At 41.6% G+C, this 23,183-nt stretch overlaps 1 protein-coding gene across 5 annotated transcripts in view; it reads right to left on the bottom strand.

Moving 5' to 3' along the window:
- The window catches only part of SEC23IP (SEC23 interacting protein), a 46,770-nt gene extending 24,635 nt beyond the window's left edge, over positions 1 to 22,135 (bottom strand). For all 5 annotated transcript variants that reach the window (XR_007513440.1, XR_007513441.1, XM_049855230.1 and 2 more), the window contains exons 1-12: positions 21,897 to 22,135; positions 15,479 to 16,011; positions 13,604 to 13,826; positions 12,606 to 12,799; positions 9,219 to 9,308; positions 7,583 to 7,703; positions 6,145 to 6,234; positions 5,068 to 5,209; positions 3,657 to 3,865; positions 3,147 to 3,265; positions 2,567 to 2,719; positions 1,240 to 1,335 (exon numbers count right to left, since the gene is read on the bottom strand). Coding sequence is in view for 3 of the 5 variants with exons in the window: in XM_049855230.1 (XP_049711187.1) it covers positions 1,240 to 1,335; positions 2,567 to 2,719; positions 3,147 to 3,265; positions 3,657 to 3,865; positions 5,068 to 5,209; positions 6,145 to 6,234; positions 7,583 to 7,703; positions 9,219 to 9,308; positions 12,606 to 12,799; positions 13,604 to 13,826; positions 15,479 to 16,011; positions 21,897 to 22,059 (2,133 nt within the window). In the remaining 2 variants the exon portion in view is untranslated. The remainder of the gene's footprint in view (positions 1 to 1,239; positions 1,336 to 2,566; positions 2,720 to 3,146; positions 3,266 to 3,656; positions 3,866 to 5,067; positions 5,210 to 6,144; positions 6,235 to 7,582; positions 7,704 to 9,218; positions 9,309 to 12,605; positions 12,800 to 13,603; positions 13,827 to 15,478; positions 16,012 to 21,896) is intronic.
- Between the last annotated feature and the right edge of the window lie 1,048 nt (positions 22,136 to 23,183).

Raw genomic sequence — 23,183 nt, 5'->3', positions numbered from 1 at the left:
ATTGTGGTGCTGGTGAAGAATACGGAATATACCATAGACTGCCAAAAGGACAAACAGATCTGTCTTGGAAGAAGCACAACCAGAATGCTCCTTAGAAGCAAGGATGGCGAGTATGTCTCACATACTTCGGACATGTTTTCAAGGAGGGATCAGTCCTGGAGAGGGACATGATGCTTGGTAAAGAAGAGGGTCAGCAAAGAAGACCCTCAATGAGATGGATTGGCACAATGGCTGCAACAATGGGCTCAAGCATAGCAACAATTGTGAGGCTGGCACAGACCAGGCTGTGTTTCATTCTGTTGTGCACAGGGTCCCTACGAGTCAGAAACCGACTCAAAAGCACAGAACAACAACAAACATAAAAAATCGGTCTTAGGCTTTATTTACAAATTACAAATAACAAAGTGGCATGTATTAAGTTCCAAATAAACAGCACAAATAAAAGAGCCACAGAAGTTCAAAACATGGGTCACCAAAGACTGGGTTAGTAACAATAAAGTAGCTACCCTAAAAGACTTCTCTAATTTTTCTAATTAAGCAATTAGAAAACGTCTGTGAAATTAATTTGAACAAGAAATTAAAATAAAATAAAACTGGGTTTTTTCCCAGTTGTACTTCTTTTTAATTTTTTTTGGTGGTGGTGGTGTTGCTACTCGTTTTGTTTTGTATTGTTTAGGATTTTTGCTTTTTGGTTATTATTTAATGAGGTATCATGTATGTGTGTGTTGCTGTGAGTCGGAATCAACTCGACGGCAGTGGGTTTGTTTTTTTTTTTTGTTTCAGATGGTGGAAGGGCTAAGGCAGGTGACAGAAGGTGAGTTAACACTGATTTGGTGCTGAGCTTCACCTGCCCTATTTCATTCTTTCACCTATTTATGAGGGCAGCACTGTCAACTCCTTTTAGAAATGAAGAAAATCAAAGATGAAAGAAATTAAGCAAATTGCTCAAGAATATACAGCTAGTAAGTGGCTGAACTGGGCATTGTGGAGACCAAAGCGTGCCACTTTGCCCAGAACTTTGCTGGGTTTTGCACCAGGAAACCCCCAAATACCAGTTTTAAAATTGAAAAGTCTTGGATTCTGGGAACTCTCTCAGTCCCACAGAAAACAGGACAGTCAGTCACCCTAACTGGGACTTGAACCAGCCCTGACTGACTCCAAAGTGTGTGCTTCCAATACTGTATGCTAGCAAGCCAGCCTGCCTGACCACTACGGGATTAAGGCAGAGAAGAACTTTACCAGTATGGCTGCTTTATGTTTTACAAAGTTAGCTATCTTCTTTCTGGGTCCAAGGGGTATCTCCATCTCCTTCAGGTCATCAATTGTACACATAAGCTTTAAAGGGAAACAAACAAGCATATTAATTAATAAAAGGAGTGATAGAGAAAATGAAGTGGAATAAGAAAATTATAAGAAACCGAATCATCTAAAGCAATCTAAGATCTAGTCAATTTATAAGGTGTTTGTTGTTTTTAAGTCATGCATTAGTTTGGGCTGTGGAGTCTTAGATCTCTGTATCTAAATCATTCTATCTTTTAATTTTTAGCAGAAAATACATGTGTGTCGTACAAAATTCAAACTATAATCGAGCATGCAATGAAGTCTCTCTCCTCCCCTCCTGTCCCAACCAGTCACTTCTCCTGTCCACAGCAACTGCTGACAACATGGTCTCCTTCCAGAAACACCTTATGGTTCCACGGTGTTTGACGTGTATTTGTACGTTGCTACTAAGCACACAGTACTGAGCTTTGCTCTCTTCGCATAGCACACCTTAGAGATCATCTCACACCAGTCTAACACCACCTCATTCATTCAACAATGTGGGCACAAGACGTCTGATTCAGCTAGTGCCTCCTGGTGGACACTGAAGTGCTTCCCAGGTTTTGCTATTACAAACAACGCTACAGTGAGTGTCCTTGTGTACATCCTCATGTGACTATTTCTACAGGAAATACCCTGCCAGTGGAATCACTGGGTCAAAAGATACAGTCCTTTTCGTATTTTAAAAAGGTATTGCCAAACTGCCCTCCATAGAGGATGGACCAACTTACACTCCCACCAACAATCTATAACAGTGCTTACTTCTACTCAGCCCAGCCACATGGTATATTATCAGATTTTTTAATTCTTGCCAAACTGATAGGTTAAAACAATTTCACTGAACTTTTCTCTTTTTACGAGTTTTCACATTATTTCCTTTTCTGTGAACTATCTGTTCATATTCTTTGCCTGTTTTCCCACTGGGTGGATGGTCTTTTGTAAATGACGTGTAGAAGCTTTGAATATTAAGCCCTTTGTCTATAATGTGTGTTCTAAGTATTCTTCTACCATCACTCTTTTAACATTGTTTACGGTGTCTTCTGCTGTGCAGTTTCTGTCTTTTACGCCTTCTGGGTTTGTATCATCCTTAGAAATGCAGCCCCAGGTTATTAATCTTTTTAACATTTAAACCTTTGACTTATTTAGAATGTATTTTGATGTCAGAGTGTCTAAGTCAGTCTTCATTTTTAATCATATGCACAGGAAAAACAATTTTAACAAAAATGAATGAAACTGCTGTCAATACCAGAGACTCCATATCAATCTTTTCCTTTTCAAAAGTGCTAACGTATTCAGAGAGGCTAAGTGCCTCCAGTGTTTCTTGCAAACTTAGGACTTCTTCATTTTCAACATCAAGGTCACAAGACTCATCCAAAGTCAGCTTTGGCTCTTCGGTCATCTTAAAAATAAACAGGCAACATTACAAAGCTCAGAAAAACTCCCACAAAATGTCTTTCCTAATCCACAGAAAGTTCTTAAACAATATTGCTCTACACGCAAACCATCATCTTAAGTACTCTGCCATCCAAAGTTTAAATATTCTAAAAAGTATTTAAATTTGATAAATCACTCATACACCCATTTCCTACAATAATTTACTCTTTTCTTTTTTTAAATTATAAACTTGCTCTCGCATTTAAATTTATAAACCATAAGGAAGGAAAGTTAAGTGAGAGGCTCAAACAACTAGTTATATGATGCCATTACGCTTCTAAACCTTAATGTATTTTAACATATAAAGACATTTCTGGAAACAGTTCAGATTCTGGAGAACTGTTCAGCTCTGACTATAAATCCCAATGTTAATTAAGTCACGTGCAGCATACCTGCTTTTCCAGAAAATGTGACTGCTTCACAACTCCATTAGCAACAGCAAGAGGCGCAGAAGACTTTGAAAAACTCAAGTCTTTTTGATTAGACAGTATGTCAAACAGTATTAAAGAGCCTAAGAAAAGGAAGCATTTTGCTTAATGATGTACTAAATGCTTTGATAACACTAATAAATAATAACACTAAATAAATTTTCCTACTTTTTTTTCAAAGTCCATAGGCAGAAGTATACAAAACTTAGATGCTAATCAAAATTTGATCATCAGTACTTCATAATCAAATAAAGATTTGATAATCACGAGGCAGAATAAATTGAAGTATAAAAGCATTCCCAGGTGGTATTAGAAGTGAAGAGTAAAGGCCGAATCTGAACTCAAAGCATCAACTTCTACCCTTTACAAAATTCACCATCTACAACCCTAAATCTTACCCTAACATCACCTGAACTGAGAGCAGTGATGCTCAACAAAAATGATGTTTAAAATGTGCACATCTGACAGTTTTACCTAAGCTATGCCCAGCCACGGAGACGCCGCCTGTGAAGTCTGGGTTCCGGCTCCTGAAGAGTGCGTACAGACGGTTTATCTCCATTCCCACTTTTTCCACGATCCTCTGACAGTAGGTGGGGCTATTGTAAAACAAAATATCTAGCAAGGTTTCATTGGTAAAGTGACGAAACCGACCAATACTTGGTAAAGTGATTTTCTTAATATTCCTGTTTACAAAGGGGAAAAAAAAAGAGTATTTTCAGTCAGTATCGACCTTAAACCCATGGATTTTAAAAAAGCTGCTTAGACTTTGATTCCCAAAAACACACTGAGTCGAAAAACCCCACAGACTAATTATGAATTGAGTCTGTAGACAAAATTATTATAAACAAATCAAGATAAAGCAAAAATGATACTGAGGCCTATAACTGTGCTATGAATTTGGGATTCTCAGGAAAAGTTCTATTATACAAAATGAGGCATTATGCAAGTATTTTACTTTTATAGAGGAAAGCCTACTCGTCCATTTTTCTCCCAACTGGAGATCAGGATACCTGACAAAAACGGTGGGTGAGAAGAACAGAGAACACAGCAAGGAGTAAGAGAGGAGCTACGTGTGATGAAACACTTCCTGATTTGAGCATGGCTACAGAGAAGTTCATAAACATCCATGCAGAAAGAAAACACCTCATGGTAGGGCCCAACCTGGAGACAATGCTGTTTGTAGGATCAGTTGTATTAAACCACGTGCCCTAAAACATGACAACATTCCCTAAAATCCAGACATTATTAGTCCTGTGTCCCTGCATAAATATTACCTAAACCCGCGGTTCTCAAAGGAGAGCATTTTCAGTTCTCCCCGTGCCTGGCAAGTGCGGCTGGCATTTAGTGGGCACAGACTAAGGATGCTGAGTGGTCTGCAATGCACAGAGTAGTTACACAAGAAGGAACTGCCCTGCCGAGAGCACTTCTCTGAGAAAAACAAGATTCTAAACCATCCCTCGACCAGGCGATTCTGTTCCCCAGGTGACACGTGGCAACATCTGGAGACGCTTTTGGTTGTTACCCGGTGGAGGAATGAGGGGTGCGCTACTGGTATCTAGTGGGTCTAGGGGGCCAGAGATGCTGCTAAACACCCTACAACACACAGGACCACCTCCTCTCTACACCACTATAAATTGGAACTGCACTTAAAACTGGCTGAAGTTTCTTAGGTTTTCTTTACAATAGAAACAAGTTATAGATACACACACATATACACATTAAAAATTAGCACATAAACTTAACAGCCAGTATTTAGTCATGAGTCAGAGCAAGTATTTAATTAAATAAAGAAACGTCAAGTCAGAATGAACTATTGCTAATTACGTATTTAAATTCTAAATCTAAACTTGACTGATGTGAAAATAAGTTATAGAAATCTACAAACCTGTCAACACCTGTGGCATCCCCGCCCAAGGAACTATGCCAATGAACTGGGAGGAACTCCACTCTGCTTACTTTCTGATCATCTAAAGATTTCTTAAAATGTGTCTGCAGCAATTTGAGAGAAACCACCCTGAAATCATCCACTTAAAAAGAAAAAAAAATTCTGGTAAGACAAATTAAATTGATTAAATCATCCACTTCAAAAACCAAAACACAAAATCAAATAAGATTAATTAAATTGTCCTCACTTTATAGCTAGTTAGCAATTACCTCAAATATGCCCAAACTTTTTTAATTTTCAAGAAAAAAATGGGGCTGACAAATTTTGTTAGAAAAGATAACAAACCTTTAGGAAGCTTTTTTAACTCTTCGTTATTTTAGAGGAAGGCATAAACAACTGTAAAACATTAGTTTAACTAACACTACTGGTGAGCGCTACGGCCCTGTCATTACAGCTCTGGAGTCAAACCACCTGCCTGCAGCTCCTGCTCCGAGTCTTACTGACTGGGACGCCCAAGAGGTGCTGGAACCCCTCTGGGCATCAATTCCTCACCTAAACATGGGGGTAACAGGGATGATCATAACAGTACCTACACCCCAAGGGTTTACTTTGATGGATCACTGTATAAGACAGGCAAGGTACCTGGCATATACCAAGTATCCAGTAAGCATGAACTATTATTACATAAACATAAAAAGTGAAGTAAACCAGGCAGAGTCATATTTTCATTAAACGTCTCACAGCTAACTCACTGTAAGTAAGCTCAGTGCACAGGCGCTCCTAGTCACTGGAAGTGCTCAGGCAGAGGCTGTCCGTCAGAAAGACTTGACTAAATTATTTCCAAGATCCCTTCTAATTCTTCAGAGTCTAGGATTTTTTGAGTTAGGTATGTCACAAGAGCAAATGAAGTACAAATTAATTTTTCCCACTGATCATTTAAATCTGCATCTTACAACCTAGCCTGCATTGCAGCAAGTAGCATACAGTTGAGAACCACCCTAAGAAATAAACATTTAAAAGCTCTTCTATTCATTCTCAAATCATTCCACAAAATAAAATATGACAGCTAACACTTACCACACTCAATAATGCTTCTGAAGCGCAGGTCACACACGGGTCCAATGCCATGCACCATGAACACTAAGTGGTCAACCTGAGGCATTTCCCCTGAATAAACAAATCAATCACTGATGAATGTTGGAAACCTGTTGGGGTTTCCTTAACTGAAAAGCAATATTCTGGATATCCCTTTTGTTATCCACACACTCGACAAAAAAATTCATGATCCTTCCTAACTAATTAAATAAGTATCATCACTCTCTACCACATCAGAAGAATAACGCTCAAAGAACATCTGGGCAAGTAACAGCGATGTGGACCAGTAGGTGGAGGAAGCAGGTGGGCTCTCAGCCTACGGTGACCAGAAGTTCCACACCTGTGGACACTCCATAAGCTCGTGATTTCTTCAGAGCTTCCCAGGGCACTAAGGCCCACGTGGAGAAGCAACTCATCGATATGAAACCTGACAATCTTCTCCCCAGATCCTTCCCCTGGCTTTGGGGGATTCACACATACCAAATGAGCATCACCAAGTTAAATCTACTGTTTTTTCTACTGTGGTTATTTCTTCCAGATTTTACAATATGAGCACCTATTTACCTATCAAAAGCCCTGGTGGCACAGTGATTAAAGTGCTTAGCTGCTAACCAAAAGGTCAGCAGTTCGAACCCATCAGTCACTCCACATGAGAAAGACGTTCCAGCCTGCTTCCGTAAAAATTCACTGCCTTGGAAACCCCATGGGGCAGGTCACTATATGTTGGAATCAACTCGACAGCAGTGGGTTTGGTTTATTTTATAATTTTATTAGGCAATAAAACAAACATGAATATTTATGATTGTCAAAACGTAATCCACACTTTAAATGGCACAACAGAGAAACCAAAACATGTTCACTACAGCAGGGGTTGGCAAACTATGGCTCATGATTCAAATCCAGCCCAATGACTGCTTTGGTAAATAAAGCTGAACTGGGACACAGCTATGGCCATTTACTTACATAATGTTTACTGCTGCTTTCACACTACAACGGCAGAGGTGGATAGATAGCTGGAACAGAGTCCATACAGCCCACAAGGGCCTAAAGTACTTACTGTCTGGCCCTTTAGAAAAGAAGCCTGCAGACCCCAGCGCTAGAGCAGTACAAACTAGCTGAGGCGTAAAACCTCAGCCCAAAAGTAGTCCCACAGGTCTAGTTTTAACGAACAAAGTGCTTCTTCAAAGCAACACATATTTTAGAATCTATATTATGTGGTTTGTATATCTTCAACCAAATTCTAAATTAATAAACAGATGTAAAAGTAATAAAATTTAAAAGAAAATGGACGAAACTGCTTAATTTCTGCACGTTGTGCCAAGTAATTCTAATAACTGTGTTTCTTTTCATCATGCTAAAGAACGGTGCTAAAACAACAGAAAGCTCAAAGGCATCTTGGTCCTAAACAAGCTATACACACCGTCAGGAATTTCGTCAAGGCTATCGTCAACCCCACGTTTGACAACCCTGGGCCTTGTCTGTCCATCTTGTGTGGTCCCCCATTCATCCGGCACTGAGGAAGGCTGGAACTGGACAATAACCTTCAGGATACAACAGGAGAATTACAACGACTCATTACCAAATTCTTCTTCAATGCAGGCTAAACTGTTTATTCCAATTCATAATAAACTACTTAACAGCGTAAGTACTTTATAAATCAAGTCAGTACTGTTCTCCCAAAACTAAAACTAATTTTTTAAGAGTTCTACCACGGTTTATTAACTATTAAAATCAAGAAAACAATACCAATATTTCCAATGCTTATGCCAGAAAATAACTAAATCAGAAACAGTATAGCTTGATTTTAAAATCTAACATAAAAATCTAGGTTTACACATAACAAATTAAGGAAAACTTACCTGCAAAGGAGGAGTCTCAGTAATATAAAAACATGTAATGCAAAATCCCATGGATAGTAAGATTACTAATGAACTTAGAAATTCAACTTCCATGAAAACTGATTTACCCACCATTTTTTTGGGAAGAAATCTATTCTGTTAAATCAACTATACTAAATTTAGCCCTGTGCTATACAGAAATTTTTCTCGCAAAAAAAAATATATATATATACTCATATATATATGATTGTATACATGATGGTATACAAAATTTTACATTTGTATAAAAGACAAAAAAATGGTTACCATCAAGAAGAGAAAATGGGGTGGAGAATGTTGGGGGAGGAGGCTTTTCTATTTCATTTACTATCTTTCTATACTATTCAAACTTCACTTAACTTTTTATTTTAGTACCAATAAAGGTGACGGTAAGTAGATCAGGGTTATTCTTGTTTTCTCTTTACACTTTCCTGTAACACAAAAACCAACCATGTTCTCAGAAACTACTGTGTGCCAAGCACTACTAGATGCTTTCACATAAATCACTTCATCTAAAACTTGACCCTGGGAGATAAACATTATCGCAGACAAGCAACCTGGTGCTCAGAGAGAGTGAGGATGGTAAATAAAAAAATCAGAATATCAGTAATCAATATTTTTAAAAACCAAAAGAAAAGTTCGTGAAGACGATACAAATAAAAAGAGGAAGGATGCACTGTTTTCTTCAAAAGTTAAAACAAGCCATCGTCAAGGGCAGGGGTGGGCAAATTACGGCCCACCGGCCAAAGCCAGACCTTCACCTGTTTTTATAAAGTTTTATTGGAAACAGTCGTGCTCACTCGTTTGCATACTGTGTATGGCTGCTTTTGCTTTCAAACCACCACAGAGACCAGATGGCCTACAAAGCCCTAAGTATTTACTGTGACCCTTTACAGAAAAAGCTTGCTGATCCCTGATCAAACAGAAAAATGTGTCCGGCAACTTCATGCATACTAAGCCTCCACTAATATGTTGCCATAAACGGAAACTTCATGAGAAAAAATTTAAATTGCCTTTGTCTTTTCGTGATGACTGTGAACCACAGTAAACTATTTTAAAAGCAACGCTCTCGTACCTATATCCTCACTGCAGCAGTGACTAAAAATGAACATTTGTCGGATGCATCCAGCAGAGTAACTACTAAAGTTAACACTCTAACATCAGAAGCAGAGCCACTACCTTTGGATTGTGCATGACAATGGTCTCTCCACTGGGAAATTCCAATCTGCGGTGCCACTGATTCGTGGTTACAGCTTTCTTATATTCAGCCTACAAAGACAGAAACGACACACATCCCACATGACAAGGCTGTGCCACACTGAGAAGGAAAAATAACAACAGCAAATAAAATAATAGTAACAGCAGCTCTCGTTTACTGACTGGTTACCATTTTATGCATATTGCCTCATTTAATGAATTACTCTGAATTATTCCTAAATAGTATTACTCCCATTTTATAGAGGAGAAAACCAAGCAAGGTTCAGACCGTTTAAGTACAGAGTACCACAAGATTACACAAGTACTGAGTAGCAATGGCAGAAATGACATTCACTCCCACCCAGGACTTCCTGACTCCAAAGGCTTGACTGCTCAACCATTTTCTTCCTCTTCCTCTAGATATACTACTTTCGTTTTGCATTAGGCAAAAATCTAAGGATCTCCTGGGGAGGGGTTCACCACAGAGTGCTGAACACTCTGTCAACACTGGCATACCTACTGTCCAAGTAATTTGTGTGTGTGTATGGTAACAGTGATTATTTGACAACCATGTCACCAAAAGAAGTGTTTCTTTTTGTCTCCTGGGCAATCATTCAGGAACGATTCCTCTTCATCGGCCTCTGTCCATTTGACCCTCCTCCTGATTTGGATTTTTTTATTTTTAAACATATTTATATTTAAAAACAAGACCACGTGATACCCAGGTATCATTACTGAATATTTGGATCCAAGATTCTATAGCAGAATCCTGATCAAAAGGGGGAAAATGTGGGAAAGAATTTCAGATTTTCATGGAATCCAGACTTCTGGAGCTATCGAGGCTGGAAAATCTTTACATGTTAAACCATCTGGTTCTCACTTCCTAACCAGCTCAGCCTCTCCCATGCTCTGCTCTGGGTTTCATGAAAAAGGCTGAACAGGAGTTAAGGCCTCTCTAGGTTAAGAACAGCCATGTCCTCTTGAGATGGTCAGTATATGGACAGCTATCCCACCCCCAAAGCCTATGTTGCCCATCTATGATCAAATACCTTGAAGTTACAGCATATACTTTTAGATACTGCTTAGCCTCGAAAGTATATAGTTCATCTTCAAGATAAGACTAAACATTCGGCCTTGGGACATTATAGCTTCAGCACACTCCTACCAAAGGCACCAAAAATTACAGTATTCGATCATCCACTCATCCATTCAGGTCTAATATTAAGCTTTAAAAAAAAAAAAAAAAGCCAAAGCTATTGCCATCGAGTTGATTCCCACTCACAGTGGCCCTATAAGACAGAGTAGAACTGCCCTATGGGATTTCCAAGGAGCAGCTGGTGGATTCAAACTGCCAACCTTTTGGTTAGCAGCCTGAGCTCTTAACCACTGTGCCACCAGGGCTCCAAAATTAAGCTACAGATTATTCCTTTATTCTTTTTTACTTTAAATAACTAATCTTTTCAAAGACTGGTGCCTCCTAACATTTTGTATTTGTAAGAACAAAACTAATTATGCCTTCTTTTGACTGGGTTCTGTGTGTGCTCTAAATTAGTGCTTCTCAAACTGTGGGTCCTGACCATGACATATTGTGAAATAAATGTTTTAAATGAAACAGAAACTACCAACATAAATAACACACTGTCAGGTGAGGGCTGTCCCACGGACCTGTCTGCAGTGGTGTGTTAGAGCAGGCTCCTACCGGCTCACAAGAGCCCATCACACATCTCTTCCCAACTCCATGTTCTGTGACGTCACGTTGGTAGCTTAAAATTGGTCATGGTGGGAATACTTACACCACAGAAATACACAAATGCTATAGGTCAGGGACTTTTTTTTTCCTAGATAGCTGGTTTACCAGAACACCGCCGTCTCTGACAAATATCAAGTATGTGTACACTAAATCTCAACGTAACTATAGGGTGAAATTAAAAACAATGAAGTCCCTGTTTTCAACAGCCTCTTTTTCAATTAACTCAGTCTCAACTAACCTGTCTTTACTTCAGACCAACACTCATCTTTCAGTATTGGTTTGGTTACAGAATAATATTTTATAGTTACTACTATAAAGCTTATATTCCAGAGCAGGAACAATTGATAACTCCTAAAAAATTGCATTTATAGAATTTTTTTTAAAAGGCGAAATACCTCACAAAAAGGTCTGCTGTTATAATTGCTGAAAAAATATGTTAAAACAATATAAAAAAAAAAAGCAGTTTGATTTAAAAAACTGATTGAATTTATTTCTAATAATTATTCTTTAAAGAAAAAAAAAACTAGTAATTAATGATACTTGAACTGTTAGTTCCTAAACAGAACACAAGGCCTAGGCCTTGCTTGAGGCTACTGAAAATGTGTATCTAGAGATGATTAACGTTTCAAAGGCCCCTTTTAATGCTAACGTAAGTGCTGTTTTAATGTTTAATGTTAGTGTTGGTTACACAAGTTTTAATAACTACATTAAGTAACAGTTAGCTAAAATGCTATATCTTATTTTCCATGTATACGGCTGAAGTGATTTAACTTATTTCAAATAATTAATACACAGCTACTAAATACAGTAAAACCTATGACAGCCAGAACTCAATGGGATTGTCTTGTGTTTCCAGGTCTCACAAGACTTGCCAATTTTCTAAGGCTCTTTTTGGTGGATAATATTCGAGATTTCCTTCACTGACAGGCTTCTGCCTTACACAGGTTCCGGCCGTCACAGGTTTTACTGTATAATTATCACAAGAAATTAAAACAGTTATATAAAACACCAGTCTTAAGATGGCTATTAAGTCTCATGACATTAGCACCTATTCTGTTTTATACTTATTTTTCGAACCACAGAGGCTAATTTCAGGCCTTTTACTGAATTATTAATTTGAAAAAGGGCCATATGCTTGGCATTTGTTGCCAACAAATGCCAGCAGCATAAGTTCTTTTGAAGTTTTGATACAAGAACCTTATTAGGTCTGTGTTGCACTCCAGCAAAATACAGTCTATCTTTAAACACTGAGGCCTCAAGACAGAAAAGTCCCTGCTACACTCATGAGTGACCAAATCCCAAAACCCACTGCCATCGAGTCAATTCTGACTCATAGCAACCCCACAGGACACAGAAGAACCTCTGTATAGGGTTTCCAAGGAACTGCTGGTGGATTGGAACCGCCGACCTTTTGGTTAGCAGCCAAGCTCTTCGACAGTGCACCCCAGGGCCCCTCATGAATGACAGCACCACTTAAAAAATCATCTTCTTTGTGAGGAGCAAGACAGTCCCTCTTATAAAAAAGTCAACTCCATAATGAGTGGTGTTACATGAGGCTCCTGTGTACACTGGGCTTAGGATCTTTTAAACAAACGCACAAAGGAGTAAAGCACACGTACCTCTAGTTTCTCACTAAACTCCTCGGTGTAGGGAATAAATCTGCTATCCGTGTCCCCCTTGTAGAACCAAGTGCAGCGCCTCACTTCGGCCGGCTCCTCTTCCCAGTATACGGGCTTCCTCACCCGATCATAGAGGTAAACATCGTAACGCCCTCCATCTGTCCCTAGAACCACACTCTCGGGGTCTGGCTGGACTAGAGCACAAAGTCTCCATCTTAGCCCAACAGTCACAAAGCACATTCAGAAATAATAAATGACTACGGTGACCAGCCCATCCTTAAAGACAAAGAACTAAGCTCATTTTAGTCTTAAAATATAAATTTCAAATTAATCTGCTCAAAACTGTGACTCTTAAGTAGAAAAGAAATAGCCAGGGCCAAAATTTAAAAACATGATTATAAAATAATTCAATTAACTGGTAGATTTTTTTTTTCCACTCAATAGAGTAATATCTACCTATAGCAGTACTCCATGAAATATGTTTCTAAGGGATATTAATAGGTAATTTGTTTTGAAGTCCAGTGATCACTGACAAGAAGCGTATTTCTGTACTGCAAGACTTCTCCGAGCCTTAACATGCCCTGTGGAGGTAGTAAGCAGCACTACCAAAACTCATCTGAACATGGGACAATTTCTTCACACAGCCTCTCCAGAAACAAGAGTTCCACAGAAAATGCTCTTATAAATGGCCCATAACTACAAATAAGGGAAATAGAAAAACTGAAAACAAAACAAAACCTGGGATATGAGTTACTCTATTTTCTGATTTAAAACACATTTAAATAAAGAAAGAAATTACTAAACCATTTCTTCCAATAGCTTGCTCAGATATATCAGGACTTACATTAATATAATAGCACCACTTTAAGGTACAGAATCTGCTGGGGTCTACAAGGATTAACCAATCTGACATTCACAAAAACTAGGCCATGGATAAACTGTCTTCGTCTCTTCTCGTCCTAAAATCAGACACAAGACAATGCACCATCAGTATTTACCTGAATTATAGATTTCCTCAAGATTCAAAGAGTCATACACGCTGAAAGGCATCCACAATTGTCTGTATTCTACTTCCTTGCAGTAAAACCAGTGGGGTTGAACAGGTTCATACTGGTTTTGAAGTAGAAAAGGAGGTGGTGCTTGGACCGAGGGGCCTGCAGGTCTAGCCAGTAGCTGCTGCTGCGATGGTGGGGGCAAGGCTGATTGCACCGAAGGAGGACTCTGGGCGGGGACAAAAAGTGAAGACCGTCATGATCGTCCAAATGAACAACTTTGTGTATGCTTCTGACCCAAACTGACAAAAGTAATAATTACCCCAGATACATCTCTGAACAACTATTTAATTTAATGGGCCCCTGGTCGCTCAGTGGTTAAGAGCTCAGCTACTAACTAAAAGCTGGCAGTTCAAATCCACCAACCACTCCTTGGAATCCCTATGGGGCAGTTCTACTCTGTCCTATAGGGTCACTATGAGTCAGAATCAAATCAATGGCAATGAGTTTTTTTGTTATTTAGTTTAATAACTAGGCCCCAAAACAATTAAAATTAAAAAAAAAAAAACTCAAAAGCAGTGGCAAAGAGAACAGGACTTCCTCACGCTGATGGCAGTGTAAACTAACAACTTGATAGATACCCATCTAGCAATATATTGCCCACGATTTATTTAACCTTTAAAATGTATACACACCTAAACCCAGTCATTCCATCTCTAAGAATTTATCCTAAGGAATAATTATTATAATAAGCAAAAATTTACCTACAAGGATGTACATCAAAGGGTTATTTATACTAGAAAAACACTGGGTTGGGTTCTTAACTCTTCCTTTTAACCTTTTCCCTTCTTCAACTCAGTTGATTCCTGTTTTGAATTCAGCTGAGTTATCAGTTCAGAAAAAAGCATATGGGCACTTCCAAAAACATGCCCAACGCAAACACTGTCCCATCGCCCCCGAGACAGAGTCTGGCTGTCTAGGTTCAAGCCCCATAGATATAAATAAGAGAAAGTACTGAAGTAATCAATTTTAGCCTGTGTAATTGAGTGTTTTGATTAAATTGTGCGATTATAAGATGAGAAACTGGCAGTCTGTTAAGACAGTGATTATTTCTACTCTCACGTGCACCTAGACAACATTTATTATCATTATCCGGAAGTATTGGCAGGTAGCTTACTCATTAAAATCAATTACTACTTCAATAAATAAACCAAGCTCATTGCCGTCAAGTCAATTCTGACTCACAGCAACTCTACAGGACACAGTAGAACAGCCCCATAGGGTTTCTAAGGCTGTAATCTTTACCAAAGCAGACTGCCACAGGCTGGTAGATTTGAACTGCCAACATTTTGGTTAGCAGCTGAGTGCTTAACCACTGCCCCACCAGGGCTCCTTTTACTTCAATAAATAGGTGATATAAATTAAGATAAAATGTGAACCATCTTTATCAATTGTAACAAATATACCACATCAATGTGAGATGTTAGTAATAGGGAAACTGTTGGGGTAGGGCTAATACAGGAATTCTCTGTACTTTGGCTCAATTTTTCTGTAACCCTAAAACAGCTCTAAAAATTAAAGTCTATTTACTTAAAAAAAAAAAAAGAGAGAGAGAGAGAAACTGAACCACCCAATGAGTTCTGTTGCTATTAGGGGCCGTCAAGTCGGTTCGGACTCACAGTCACCCTAAGTACAATACAACAAAACAATGAGCTACCTTTAAGAAAATGGCTACTTCAAGGCATGCAGCTTGCACAGAATATCCTCTGAAAATAATGTCACCACACAAATTATAAAATACAGGGCATTTTTAAAAACAGGCTACAGTGAGAGAGAAAAACTAAGAGTGAATGATTAGCATATAAAAACCTGTCTCCATACCGGTGGCAAAGATCCAGGAGGAATCTGGTACGTCTGAACAGGGGGTCCAGCGGGTGGCGGGGGGGTGGGATGGCCAGGTGTCTGGCACTGCTGCAGCTGTGGTGGTGTAAGATAAGGATTAGCCCTGCTGCTGACAGGAGTATGGCGATATGGATTGTATCCTTGCTGGGGTGCTCCTGGGGGTGGGCTCCCAAAATGTGAAGGAGGGAGACCACTCTGCTGAGAAGGCGGGTAAGCATTTACTCCCATCTGCGGCGCAGGTGGAGCACCATACTGAGCCTTCGAAACGGACGGTGAAAATACATTCGACACATCTTGGGATCCAGTTGTAAAAGGGAGAGCAGTTGTGGGTTTAGAGAACGGTGACTGTCCAACCGGTGCTGCTGCAGTTGTTAATGGTGGCTGCCCAATATTTCCAAAAGGGTCACCGCTGCTTGATACCTGAGAGAAGTAACTAAATGTCTGTGGGGTAGACGTATGAGCAGAAGTCTGACCAAGGAAGCTGTCCTCCTCACCGACATCCGTGGAATCCTCTAGAAAAGGAGAGCAAATGGTTCAAAGTATACTCCCTGCATCATTCTGTGGATATGAGTTCACAAGGCGGATCTAGCAATTTTACCTCCTAGTTTTACCAACTTGTATTTCTGTACTACAGAAAAAACAAATGACAGTTAAAAAGAAAAACTACAAAATATGGATAATAAAAAAACAAAAGGAGGGAAAATTACAATTCACTCATAAGCCCACCTCCCAGACTATTAACATTTTGCACTAACCCTCTCATACTTTTTTAATTAGTATTTCTATATAACCATAAAAAAAAGATGAGGCTTATTACAATAGAAACAAAATCTACCCCTACTATATTTATAAATTATTTTTGAATGCTTTTTTTTTTTCCTGGTAAGAAATAATACAAATGTTATTCCACTACCTGAATAGACATAAATTTCTTTCTAGAGTACGGACAAGAAACTGGAGTACGGATGTTAACTCTACAGACAAGAAGGGGTGTTGTCAGGGCTCTCACCTACAAAGCACTTATTGTGCAAGTGAATACGTGGTATTTGCATTCCCAAGGCAAAGTGGGTCAACCACTAATTGCCAACCCTAAAATCACACAATACCACAGGTGGACATTAGTCGTTACAGAATGTCAAATACCTAGAAATGTCACCTGGGGGTTCTCTTCATTTCTCTTTCCCCGACTTAATCGTCACCATGGGTATCATCAATACTGAAGTATTTATTGTCTGTTCCAATCCCAAGTTATAAAACATGTATTTTTCCTTCTTGGCAGCCTGAAAAGTCCACCTCACTTTTAGGAGCGCTTAGTTTGTTTTAACTTTCACCCTCCTCCTCCTCCTCATCTTGTCCTTCTCATGACTCATTCCCTCTTATCTGCTGGTGGCATGCGGTCCACCAGCAGGCTGGACTCAAGCCCAGCACACAGGTACTCTATGGTTCCTGCCCTTGAAGACCAGCCAGGGGATGTCTGCTTTCAAGCTCCCAGCTCCTGCTTGACTCTGCTGAAGGAGGCCACTAGGAAGGAAGATTCTGGCTTGTGCTGCTAGGTTGCTCCCATTATATCTCACACACATCAAGTGAACTAAGATCCGCCACTATTCAAAATGTTCCTCTCTGTTGTTCCTTTGGAACGGAAATATCTCTTCCTGCACAAGCTTGTATCAGTCAGTCTTCCACTTCCAGTGCATACCCTCTCTGTTCAGTCACTAGAACCTCGTTTGGGCTCATCTGTGGTTCTTAGTTCGTCCCCCAACCATTACAAGCGTAGGAAAAAAACCTCTGTGACATCTTTCATCCTATACAGAAAGATCAACCTGATCCAAGACACTTTTTTTTCTGACTGGCATCAATTACAAATGAAATACTGGTCTCAACATACCATTAGCCTCACATCAGGGGCACTTTCTAATTATACACCAACACATACCACATCTAACCACAACTTTAATCAGCACCTGTATGCTCTGAGACACTCCCAACTCTATCCCCGACCTAAACTGTTCTCATGTGCTCCAAATCCTACTTTCCACCTACTTCCTCAGCATTCCTGACAGACTCAGCCACATATGCCTCAAACTTAGCAAGCCTAAAACTGAATTTAGCATCCTAACTGCCCCCACCCCATCTGCTCCTTTTACCACATCTCCCTACCTCAATGGACGTTTGCCGATATGCACCCAGACACTCAAAGCAGGAATCTCCAGTCTCTCAGATCTCCTCCCTCACTCTCACACCCTTCATTTAGTCACTCAGATACTCATTCAGGAAACACTTATATGTGCCAAGCATGGCGCTAGGTACTGAGGCTTAGACGGAGCAAGGCAGAAGGGGCTGCTGTGCTTAGAGAGCTGACAGTCTGGCCTCTACTGACTCATTAAGCCCCAACAATTTTATAGTCTAAAATCTCTCACACCTGCTCCCTGTTCCTCAGACCCAATGAGGCTGACTTGGGGCCAAGTGCTGTCTGCTCCTGCCTGACTCCACAACAGCCTCCAGACTCCAGACCAATCTTGCCACAATCAGCCTTACTCCAGTTGACCTTATTCTCGTGCAACCCATTCTCCAGTCTCTCTGAAACAAACCGTGAGTATCACTGCGTTGTTTCAAATCCTTCGAAGGCTCCTCCACACGTACAAGATGAACTACAGACTCCTCAGTATTACCATACTACCAGTGAGGCCTTAGTGATTCAGTCCCCATCTGCCACATGAGCTTCCCCTTGCAAGAGCCACGCCCCTAAACAAACTCCAGTCACATGGATGTACTTGGAGAGGGAGAGGAAAAGGAAAGAGGAGGGGGAACGTATCTGTGTGTCACCCATCCCTGTCCATACCATCCACCACCAACTCCCAAATCCGCAGACTTTTACAAACACTGTCTCCTAGGCTCCCTAATTTCTATGCATCCTTCAGCACTCAGCTCAAGCATCAGTTCCTCAGCAGGTTCTGAAGGCCTAAGGAAGTCCTCACCCCGCTGGCCAGCCTGAGACCACAGCTTTCACAGCAGTCTTTCAACTCCCGTGTAGCTGCTATCAACTGCCCCGTGACTGCCGACACAGCGGGGTATGTCTGTACACCCGTACACCGCGCGGCCCCTGAGGGCAGGGCTGTCTGCTCTGCTTTGTCTCCCTAGCATCTATCACAGGGCCCAGCAGATGGAAGCTGCTCGATCCATGTGTGCTGAACGAAGGAAATTGCTTCCTATGCGTCTCTTTCAATGATAGGATTAACTGTTGCTTCCAGTGAGACAGGGTCTTCTTTTGTCTCTGGAAGTTTCCTGAATGGCTTTCTAACTATGAAACCCCTTTTTTTAGAGATGGAAAAATACCTGTTGCAGAATTTTCATTCTAAAATCTTGTAATTTCCTCACAAAAATACAAGCTCTGTTTCTAAGAAACAAGAGTTTTAAAGCCAGTTATGGCAGTTATCCACATAGCTGACAATGAAAATGTTTAGCATTAGTAGAAAGCAACACACACGAATATGATATAGCAAGGAAAAGGGGTATGAAACAAGACAACGTTTGTGAAGCAGAAGGATGATGTGAAACCCCAGGTATGATCTTCCTTCTTCCTGCAACCTCCCATGGCATTCTGCTCCAGCCAGACTGGTCCTTCGCCGGAAAGGCAGTGCCTGAAGGCAGACACGATGCCAAAGCACAACATACGTATTTCTGACTCCTGTCTTTCCATTTGTTCAACAAATATCTATTGACTAACTGGTCCACGGTTAGCACGCCAGGTACTATTCTAGGCACTGGGGAAGGAAGAGTGAATAAAACGAAGTCCCTGCTCTCATGAAGCTTACATTCTAGTGGGATAAAACAAACAAATCAATGCAAATGTCAGGTGACAATAGGCACCAAGAAGAAACAACACAAGAGAAGTGGACCTTTCATGTATGAAGGGGAACCCTGATGCCCCAGTCTGCTTCTCCTCACTTCTCTAGGAAACTTTCCCTAGTCCTTCAAGCAAAAATAAATTATTTACTGGTACATTCAGCATTTACTGAGGATCTATGTGCTGGGCACTAAACAAAATACTAGAAATAAAAAGGTAATTAAGTCAAAGCTGCAAGCTTTAAGAAGTCCACAGTTGAAATGGGAAGGTAGACAAGTTTATCTTACAAACACTATGTAACACTATGAGCCAGGTAAGACATTGCTTTACAGAAATAATTTCTCATTACAGCCCTGTGAGTCTGCACATATATGGAAACTGAAAGCACAGAGAGGTAAAATAACATGCCTGGGGTCACATAGCAAGTTACTGGCAAGGCCAGGACTAGAATCCAGAAATTCTGTGCTCCTACACACTATGCACTGGTTATGCCAAATAATCGTTAAAAAAAGCCATCACCTTAAACTCATTGCTCTCGAGTCCATCCTGACTCATAGTGACCCTCTAGGACAGGGTATGCATGCGAAAGCTGGACAATGAATAAGAAGACTGAAGAACTGATGCCTTTGAATTATGATGTTGACGAGGAATACTGAACATACCACGGACTGTCAGAAGAACAAACAAGCCTGTCTTGGAAGAAATACATCCAGAGTGCTCCCCGGAAGTGAGGATGGGGAGACTTCATCTCACGTACTTTGGACATGTTACCAGGAGGGACCAGTCCTTGGAGAAGGACATCATGTTTGGTAAAACAGAAGGTCAGCAAAAGAGAGGAAGACCCTCAATGAAATGGACACAGTGGCTGCAACAATGGGCTCAAACATAACAATGATTATGAGGATGGCACAGGACCGAGCAGTGTTTCATTGTTGTACACAGAGTTGCTGTGAGTCAGAACCAACTTGATGGCACCTAGCAACAACTGGACAGAGCACAACTGTCCCAAAGGGTTTCCAAGGCTGTAAATCTTTACAAAAGCAGACTGCAACCTCTTTCTCCTACGGAGTGGCTGGTGGGTTCGAACCACCAACCTTTCAGTTAACAGTTGAGCGCTTAACCACTGTACCACCAAAGCTCCTTGCAATCTCTATAGACGATAATAAAGATATGAACAAAGAGGAACAGGAACACATAGGAGTGAGGGCCTAAGCGAACAACAAAAAGTTTCTTAGCAGAATATATTGTCTTGGAAGATGAAGAATGCATTCTGTATTTCTACTTTGCAGATATTACATGTCTGTGCCTCTCTTCTAGGAGCCCCGATGGCACGGTAATTAAGCGTTCAAATGTTAAACCAAAAAGGTGGGAGTTAAAATCCACCAGCTGCTCTGTGGGAGAAAGATATTGCAGTCTACTTCTTGAAACCTCGTGGGACAGTTCTACTCTGCCCTGTAGGGTCACTATGAGTTGGAATTGACAGCAATGGGTTTGGTTTTGGGTTTGGTCTGTCTCTCTTCTAGATCGTGGGCTCCCGGGGGAGGGGCACTGTTTATCTGCATCCCCTGGCAGCATCTCGCACACTGTAGGTATTTGCAGTGCGATGGATGGCTTTTATATGGTCTTCCTCACCACGGTCTCATAACTTTCACCAAAAGACTGGGTGGGACTATGAAAATTAGTGCTTGCGGCCCACCAACGGGATTGGACAGCTTGCTAATAATGTAAATAAGATGCATGGCATCCTTGTGGGGGTGGGACCATGCAAATAAGGTGTATGGAATCCTAACTAGGGTATTGGTCCGTTTTGCCATCCCACTAGGCTTAAAAGAGAGCCTTTCCCAGAGCAGAGAGGGTACCTTACTACCACGAAGAGGCCGGAGCAGAGCGCGCCCTTTGAACCTAGGATCCCTGCACTGAGATGTTCTCAGACCCAGGAGACAGAGACAGAGAGCTGTAGCACCGAATGGCAAGACTGTGAGAACCAGCAGCACAGAAACAGTGGCAGCAGGAGCAGCAGAACCAGGAGACTGGCAGGAGGTTTGCGGGCTCATCCCACTGAGCAAGGGAGCTGACTGCCTCAGGGCAGGAGGCTTCGTGGCAGAGTAGGGTGCTTCCGGGCACTTATCAACAGAGCTAAAAGAGCTTTGTAAGACTTGCCTGAGCACAGCAGAGGCCAAGGGGCCGAGAGGGGCATGCCTGTGGGTACGGCTGAGCAGAGGCTGTCCTGATAGAATTGTACCCTGAGCATTCCTGAACCTAAATTGCAACCTGTTAACCAAAACCCCTTGATTTCGACTTATTGCGACCCGGTAAGACAGAGTAGAACTGTCCCATAGGGTTTCTAAGTAGAGGCTGGTGGATTTGAACTACCAAGCTCTTGACCACTGCGCCATGCCATTTTTACCGTATTCAAAAAAGATCTGTGGAATGCGAACTCTGGACAAGTCGGAAACGAGAGAGGGTTCCTTCCTCGTCACTCCACGCCCTCCTTCCTTCCCCTCCACCACACACACACACTCGTCCCAGGGGATCCTCCCCTCCCTTTACTACCTCCTGGCAAGAGCAAGGAAGCCGGGGAAGCTGCAGCTTGGGTGACTGGGATGAAGGGCACGTTGAAGCTGAACTCCGTAGCTGAGGAGGAGAAGAGTAAGTTGGTGCCCGACGAGGAGGTGGAGGAGCCACCACCGCCACCGTTAGGTTTCCTTTCTGCCATGGTTGCGGCCCACCGTCCGTTACACGTCGCCGTGTAGCCGGTGCCCACCGCCAACCGGAAACCAGTCACACTCGGGGCCGACTCACTTCCGCACTTGCGCACGGGCGCCGGAAATCCCGGCGGCTGGTCAGCGGCCCTCCTCCTTCACCTAGCGGGCGCCGCCAGAGATCAACATGGCGGCGTGGCCTTCACGCCCGAATCTTGCACGTGACACGCTGCACGACTGCCGAAGCAGGGTGGAGCTGTAGGGCCAGGGCCGGGGCCAGGGCCGGGGCCAGTGCAGGAGCGTGGGAGAGTGAGCCTTGCCCGTACTGAATCAGTGCACGAACTGGAAGTCACGGATTGCCAGGGACGCGCTGGGCTTCCTGTACTAACGGGAGTGTTCAACTGGCAAAGGTTTTGAAGAAAGGGCGGAATGCCGCGGGTGGCAGATTGCTGCCAGCCCTCTGATGGCAGAGGAAGAGGGAGGATTGTTGGCAATTCGCAACAAACTACGAGCCAAACTCACCCACTCTTGCACCCACATGTACCTCGCCCAGGAATAGAAACTGTAAAGCTTTAGAAGTTTTTAAGCCGTAAAACCAAACCCACTGCCGTGGAGTCGATTCCAACTCAGCGACCCTGTAGGACAGAGTAAAACTGCCCCATAGAGTTTCCAAGGAGCGCCTGTCGGATTCAAACTGCCGACCTTTTAGTTAGCAGCCATAGCCCTTAACCACTACACCAGCACGGTTTCCTTTTAAGCCATAGGGAGAGAAAAATTGTTTAAAAGAGAAACCAGGTGGTTGAAATTTAGGGGGAGGGTGTGACTTTTTAAATAGCTTTGTGTATAAATTTTTTTGTATATAAATCTACACAGTAGTTTGGATAATTCAATCCAAAGTGGATTGTGAATAACTTGGATCTAATTGTTATCTTTCATATATTTAGAGATTAACCCATTGCCGTTGAGTCGGCTGCGACTCACAGCGACCCTATAGGACAGAGTAGATAGAACTATTAATAACAGATAAGCAGTCTTTCAGCTTCTTGGAATATGGGGGGAAGAAGCTCAAAAGAGACCCCCAAGAGAAACCTTGAAATAATGAGACTTTCCTGGCTCTGGCCCCAACCCCCCCCCCAAG

This window comes from Elephas maximus, chromosome 16 (genome assembly GCF_024166365.1).
Source record: "Elephas maximus indicus isolate mEleMax1 chromosome 16, mEleMax1 primary haplotype, whole genome shotgun sequence".
Taxonomy (NCBI): domain Eukaryota; kingdom Metazoa; phylum Chordata; class Mammalia; order Proboscidea; family Elephantidae; genus Elephas; species Elephas maximus.
This window is presented reverse-complemented; position numbering and strand designations above follow the sequence as displayed.